Source organism: Photinus pyralis, unplaced genomic scaffold (genome assembly GCF_008802855.1).
Source record: "Photinus pyralis isolate 1611_PpyrPB1 unplaced genomic scaffold, Ppyr1.3 Ppyr1.4_LG5, whole genome shotgun sequence".
NCBI lineage: Eukaryota > Metazoa > Arthropoda > Insecta > Coleoptera > Lampyridae > Photinus > Photinus pyralis.
The window spans coordinates 37,162,109-37,169,808 of NW_022170596.1; the positions used below are offsets into that span (position 1 = coordinate 37,162,109).

General features: G+C 41.8%; 1 protein-coding gene across 1 annotated transcript; it reads left to right on the plus strand.

Annotated features, from left to right (window-relative positions):
• The first annotated feature begins 3,599 nt into the window (after positions 1-3,599).
• Positions 3,600-5,903, plus strand: LOC116171931. The gene is made up of 2 exons (XM_031488981.1): positions 3,600-3,662; positions 4,034-5,903. The coding sequence occupies exon 2, from the start codon at positions 4,034-4,036 to the stop codon at positions 5,882-5,884; it is 1,851 nt and encodes a 616-aa protein (XP_031344841.1). The 5' UTR covers positions 3,600-3,662; the 3' UTR covers positions 5,885-5,903.
• Positions 5,904-7,700: the final 1,797 nt, after the last annotated feature.

Here is a 7,700-nt window from a genome sequence, read left to right on the forward strand (position 1 = left end):
AATACAGTTGCTAATACGCATGTTTACGATCACTTTTTTTAAAATTTTTCTTTACAACTCAAAACACGGCCACGTAAATGCATTCTTGACATATTTATTTAAGAGAAGCGAAGATGTTACCTAACAAACGAATCTATTTTAAATATAACCGTATAATTTTCATATTAACGTACTAAATGTAACGGGTTAAAAAAAGTATTCGCTTTGACAAATATTTGAATGGGTAGCACCACTACATTTCTCATCTGTTACCGAACGCATTTCCAACTTTTCATTTACATATTTCGTAATCTACGCCCCCCTTATGTTTTCAGAAAAGATGGTTGGGTAGAAGAATATAAAAAGTAAAGTGCCGACGGCAAATGCATGCTCGGATACCGATTTGTGCGTAATGAAACAACCCCATACGCCGTTGGCCGTTTTTGAAGTCTTCAACTAGAAGTTCAAGCAACTGGCCCTATGATTTATAGCGACTTTGTGTCGTCTTCATTTTTGCACATTTCGGGTCAATTTGTCATTCAGTGGCAATCTTCTTACTCTTCATATGAAGGGGCACCTGCCACGAAATGGTCCAATCTGTTCGTCCCCAGTAGGGTGATAATTTAGATGGCACAATTTAAGGCAATGTTGAGCAAACTTTTCAAACACGTCACGTTTTGGGGCCAATTTATCCTTTTTTGTTCTTTCGTGTTCCGTATCGATGTTACCGAATCGCATCCAACTGGATATTTGAGCAAAGCTGTTTCGTGGGATTAATGCACAAATATGAGTTACTAAGAAACTGAAATCGCTCTGCCATAAGATTGTAATTTGCATACTTTGGTCATATATCATTATTATACCCGCATGAAGTTAGCCCCCCCCCCCCACATTCAAATGATGAAACGTCAAATACTTTCTTTGTTTGTACTTCGATTGCACATTTAGGCACACTTCGATTGTTCTTTTGCGCATTTCTCTAAAAAATGATATTGAAAAAACAAGTTTGGGAGGAGGGGGCAACTATACCCCAACATTAAAACAATTGAACACTATATACTTCATTCGTTTGCAATTTGTTTGCACATGTAGGCACATCTCGATTTTTCGTTTGCGCATTTCCCTAAAAAAAGATACTGAATACGATTTTAGCACCCGAACATTAAAGTAATGGAGCGCTATTATATATTTATTCGTTTTCACTTTGTAATAACAAATTTTTCTTTTACATTTTTTACCTAATTCATTGTTTATACTTACTTCATTACATATGAGCATTTATAGTAAATTCTGTTTTTGCATTGTTATCAAATTACCGGACTTTTTTTCACGAAAAATCGTATGGAAAGTAGTACTTTTTTTTAACGAGTTTTACTATACGTTTCCATGGCGTTTCGTCCTGTCTATGACGAATAGCTCAACTGTTGAGTGACAGAAAATGACGAATGCCAATGATATTATGCAATTATGGGCATTAAGGATCACTATGCAAAAAATTTTCGTGTACGGCACGTGTTGAAAGTGCCTTTTTTTTCATGAATTTGAAGTTTGATTAATGAGGGCGAAGATTTCTAAATAAATGACACATTATTATGACAACTTTTGTCCCTCTACAAGATGCTACTTTTAAATTTTCAGTTTGACGCTTCGTCTCCAGTCAACCACCATCAGCTTTGTTTTTTCGTATGGAAGTAGGTAATTTTTACTTTTTATGTCATTTGATGGAGAATTATTTTCTGATTTCCAAAACATCACTATCTTTTAATAAGAACTAGTGCTACTACCCAAGACAAAGTTTTCTAGGCAAAAAAGAAGATATTTGGACAATATTAAAAAACTATGATGTTTATGCATTTTTGAAATCAGAAAACAATTCTCTGTCAAATAAAACAAAAAGTAAAAATGGCTTCCATATGAAATAAAGTTGATGATGGTTAACCGGAGACGAAACGTCGGATAATTTAAAACTAGCATCTGGTAGAGGGAAAAAGTGGCCATAATAATATGTTATTTATTTTGAATAATTTTTTTTTAATTTTTGAAATCAGAAAACAATTCTCTGTCAAATAATGTCAATAGCGATCGGCGTTATCATTTATCGCCTTAAATTTTACTTTAAAACCTTAAACGACATCTAACAAATTTTGTATAAAGCCAGGTACTAAAATGCTATAGGAAATTGAAATTTGAACTGTAACAACTTCAGTAAAAAATATAAACGATTTTGCAAAATTTCGTTTTTTCCCGATATCTCCGAAAGTAGTCGGAAGTTTTTTAGTTTTTGTTGAGCATCAAAATACGCAACTTTGCCAAATTTAAACTACCTACATATCTCTTACAGTTCCCGAGATCCCCACAGGGCCCTCGAATTTGAATCAGCCCTAGAATCGGCCTGTTTAGTAATGGACTGCGCGTGCCGATGCGAAGCGCGGATACTGCAGGAGAGAGAGAAGGGTGCTTCTGTTGATTGCATTCGAATTAAATTAAAAGAACCAATAAGATGCGTAACCGTAAAGGTATTCCCTTCTCTCTCACCTGCAGTATTCGCCCTTAGCATTGGTACGCGCAGTCCATTTCTATATGTCAATGTACAATACCCCATTAGCTCCTGCACCCAACTTGATGCTTTACAGATATGGAATCAGCATTAATGATAACCACCACTAGATGCATATTGGATTGTGCCATTAAAATACTCTTTCATGATAGTTTCTGTTCTCACATGCCTCTGGAGCCAATTAGACTCTCAGCTACCGGGCGTTTTTAAGATATGGTAGCAAAAATAATGCTAAATGATTGTGCTCGATGTAGAACATTAACCAATTGTGGTTTGGGCTCAATACGAACAAAACTATTTAAATTTTCCGAAGCAGCACACAAATGAAAACTAAATCAGCACAATTTAGCACAACCCTAGCACTATTTAAAAATTTTCATTACACATTTTTTTTAATTGCGGGACTTGATGGAGCTCGAATAGACATCAGACATATGAATCTCGAAAAGGGGCTCTAGAGAAATTTTTAGGCATTTAATAATTGATTAATAGTTACATTAGTTGCTGTGCATATTTTTTCATACCCATACTATTAACAGTTCTAATTGGAATAATTATTTAGCTCATTGTATCGCACGCGTATAGAATAGAGACTCGTTAATTACATATGCTACTTTTATATACGTTTATATCATATGTTAAATTGACATTTTAATGAGTAGGCTAAGCCTTTCTAAGGATAGATAAAGTGATCACTTTAACCGTAAGGGTAGATAAAGTGAAACAAATGATTGTGCATTCTAATGACATCTGTCATTCTTATTTCAAGTGCACGATATAAAATGACGTTCAGAACATATGAAAATTCTGTTTCTATGGAAACGATCGAGACGGCAGATCCTAAGCTCGCTATTTTAGGGTCTGTGCCGTCGGCTTGACCCTTGTGAGATTACCCCAATCATCCCCGCCCTTTCATAAGTGTCTTTTACGTAACTAAGCTCCCTTTTTTACTCCCCCCGACGTCAGGCAGCCGCGCCGCCGCAACGACCTCGCCACCCGAAGCGGCTGTATTCCGAGTCAGTACGCTATCAACTTCGCTCGAGTAGGTGTCTTTGTGAAGTACGTTTTAACGGCGTTGCCGTTCGAGTTAAAACTTAGTGAATCGTTGTGTTAGTGTTTTTCTAAGGTGAGAAAAATATTTCAAAACTAGCGTTTTCAACCTATTTTGGAATAATATAAGTAATAAAGACCAGTAGGAAAGCTGCGAGCGGCTCTTTCCTGGGAGCCGTCGGCTCAAACTGGTCAGCCGTCGTCGGCCCAAATTGGTCAGACGTCGGCTCAGGCTGGCGAGACGGCGGGCTGACGAGCCGCCGGCTCCGGCTTTCGGACCGTCGGCTCAGATTGGTGAGCCTTTGTCTCGGGCTGAGGAGTCGTTTTTTCCTCAGCCCAGGAGCCTCTGGCTCGAGGTATGAACCGTCGACTGAGATTTTGCAGTTGGCGGCTCAATACCAAGGACGAACCTTTTGAATTTGCTAACGCAGGTTCTTTTCGTTTCAGATGGTTACACAGTCTAATTTGCACACTTTAGAAGATTTAGCTCGGCTGGAGTTAGATGATGAGGACGAGAATATCATTCTCTCCAGAATTAAAGAGCTGGCAGTAGCTCATCTACCAGAGGGCTGGAAGAAATGGAAAGTTAATAATCTTCTAAAGAAAGAGCTCCTTAATGGTGAAATGGATTCTCAGATTCTAAATAAAATCCGGTACGCCCTACCCACCGTGGGTCTTATCCAGGCGTTCAACCCTGAGGCTATATCTATCTCTGAAAAGAAATACAGGGAAATTAAGGTGAAGATGTTGGACTGGCCCTTCTGCATCGGCCTCATTATAGGCCCTTCTTCTTTGGCTGCTAAAATTCGTGGTTCATTAGCTCAGAACGAACTAGCATTAGCTGCTTTAACCGATCTTAAGCCGTTGTTGATTTCCAGGCTGGAGGCTTCTCGTCAGCTTGAAGCAGACTCTGACGCAGAAAGTATCAATACCCGCCCTTCAGTAAGTTCGAAGGCGAGTAAGAAATCCAGGCTAGATGCCTTAGAAAAGAGTAATGAAGATCTGAAAAATATGCTGGCATCGGTTCTTGACAGGCTCAATGATACCAGACCCTCTAGCTCCTATAGTCTCTCTGATGATGGGAAGGAGAATCTACAACCCTTCTCAGAGGAGGAGGAGGATGAGGTTTCGTGGAAGGCTCCATCCATCGCGGATGCGCCTCCTATGGAATGGGATTTTACGCCACAAACTAAGGAGCAGGAGCCTTTAGTTCCGGCACCAAAGCCGACTATTGAAAAACAGGGTATTCAGTGCCAGCGGTTAGAGAGTACCTCCTTCAACAAGATAAGATACGCAGAGGTGCAAAAGAAGTTTCAGGCCTACCCAGTGTTTAGCGCCTTGAAAGTTAATCCTCAGCTTCTAGGGATTTCATCTACAAACGATAATCACTTGGCAAGGTCGGACTCCACTTTAGGTTCGATTACGCATGGCCTGCTACTACAAAGGGAGGCCTTTGCAGAGGCGCTGAAGAACTTAATATCCAAATATCCTTCCATTGCATCAGAAGCTCGAAGTATATTTGTAGACGGTCATTCTGAATTTAGATCCATTAGTGATGACCTTCTCCAGTACACTTGTGGCAGGAGAGCGGAGATTATTGATTTGAGAAGAAAAGCTTTCAGGCCAAAATCCGAATCTATAACTCCTATGTTTAACGCGATTCCTCCGTCGTCTACGCATTTATTCGAGGAAGTCGCTTTTACGGAGCTGGCAAAGCAGCATGGTCATTTTTTTCGGGCGCCAGCTCGGTCCGGGTATGCGGCACCGCATGCCTACAAAGGTGCAAAGCCTCCTTTCAGCAGCAATTCAAATACAGGAGGCAGGGCACAGAGTAAACCATGGCCTTCGAGGAATACCTGGAAGCGTCCGTCAGAGTCCCGTTCATCAAGAAATCAACCTTCATCTGGCTCTTATAAACCCAGAGAGGGCGGTGTTGACAAAAAAGACAAAGGAAGAAATGACGCCATCAGTTCGGGGTTCAAAGGAGGTCGCTTGCAAAAGTTCGTAAATTCCTGGATTTCGGCAAGAGCACCCGACGCTATTTTAAAAACAGTATTGGGATATTCAATTCCTTTCGTGAAGCGACCTCCCCTAATAAGATTCTCAGGCAAGCATTTATATCATTTTGCTTCCCACGGCTTGTCCCAAGAGATAGAAATCATGAGGCAGCAGGGAATACTACAGCCATCAGCACATACAACGGGCTTCCTATCACGGATGTTTGCCGTTCCAAAAAGCGACGGAACTCTGAGACCAGTTCTGAACCTGAAACGTCTCAACGCACACCTGCTACCATGAAAATTTCGCCTCTTAAACCATCTGAAGGTCCCAACCTTTTTACAAGGAGACGACTTTTTGGTAAAGGTGGACCTAACGCAGGCATACTTTCACATCCCAATAAAACAATCGCATCGAAGGTTTCTGTCAATAGTTCACGACCAGGAAGTTCTACAGATGACATGCCTCCCATTTGGATTAGCAACAGCTCCTCTCGCGTTTGCTCGCCTATCGAATTGGATAGCGGGTCGTCTTCGGGAGAGAGGCATAAGATTGATTGTTTACCTGGACGACTTCCTGCTAGCCCATCAGAACTCCGAAGAGTTGGAACATCACACCAGAATAGCGATTTCCTTTTTAGAAAGTTTGGGCTGGTTAATCAACTGGGAGAAATCCTCCCTGCGTCCAAGAAAGAGGTGCGAGTACCTAGGTTTAATCTGGGACACGAAAATGGATCAGGTATCATTACCGAGACGCAAGAGGTCGTCGATAAAGAAAGATCTCTCGGATCTAATAAGAAGGAATGTTTGGAGCTGGGAAGCTGCCAAACGAATTCTAGGAAAGCTGAATTTCGCATCATTTGCGATTCCGCTCGGAAGATTACACATGAGGTACATGCAGAGATACAGTCATCGCCATCCAGAAAGAAGACCTACGAAGTTCCTCTGCATTCATCCTTCTGCAGTAAAAGAAATGAAATGGTGGTTGACGAATCTGCGAAGGGCTTCTCCTTTGTTTCAGAAAGGCCCAAGCATTTTCATAACTACGGACGCGTCAGATCTGGGTTGGGGTGCCCAGGTGGGAGACCAGATGATAAAGGGTTGCTGGAGCCAGTCCCAATTAAGCTGGCATATAAATGTAAAAGAGCTCTTTGCCGTTTACTCTGCAATCCTCCGTTGTGCCAGAGTCTTGACGGGTCGATCAATACTTATCCAATCAGACAATCGGTCAGTGGTGTCTTACATAAGGAATCAGGGGGGAACGAAGTCTCTTCTGATGACGAAGATCGTGGGTCGCCTGTTACGTTTTGCGAGGAGAAACAGAATGACCTTAGTAGCGCACTTCATCCCAGGAGTGCTGAACGACATGGCGGACAGTTTGTCCAGAAGGAAAAGATTGGCGGATTGGACGCTTTCAGAGAATATCGTTCAGTTAATATTCTCGAAGTGGGGAGAACCCCAAATAGACCTATTTGCCTCAAACATATCAAAGGTGACGAGCAGGTACGTCTCGAGGGACATGAAAGACCAGCAGGCGGAGTTCATAGACGCGTTCAGCAGAACCTGGAACTTTCGGTTAGCATGGGTTTTTCCTCCACCGGCGTTAGTCCCAAGAGTACTCAACCATCTCAACACAGCCAAGGGAACTTATATCCTAATAGTACCGAGATGGGAGAAGGTCTTCTGGGGGCCGGACATAAAGGCGAGATCAATGGCCCCTCCTTTTCGGATTCGGAACCTGCAACACCACCTGTTGGATGCACTCACGGGGAAACCGTTACCAAATGCTCAGAAGATAAGTTTGGAGGCCTGGAAGGTACAGGGTGGTCCAGCGTCGTTAAAGGTTGGGAGCAGGCAGACATAGCCCTTCTAGAGAATTCTTGGAGGAAGTCTACTCTAAAAACTTATTCTGCTCCATGGAACCAGTGGCTTGCTTGGTGCAAGAGAGGAAATTTGATCCCAAATAAACCTTCACCTGCTATTTTGGCACAGTACATATCATTTCTTTCACGGGTGAAAAAGTTATCCTCGGCCACGATTAAACTCCATAAGTCAGTAGTGTCTACCCTGATCAGTGATCCCTTGGACGTCTACCACTTGTCAAGTAGTCCGGTGGT

What these genes read in the sequence shown, in the direction of transcription:
- LOC116171931 (XM_031488981.1), top strand. Translation starts at nt 4,034, where the DNA reads ATGGTTACACAGTCTAATTTGCACACTTTAGAAGATTTAGCTCGGCTG.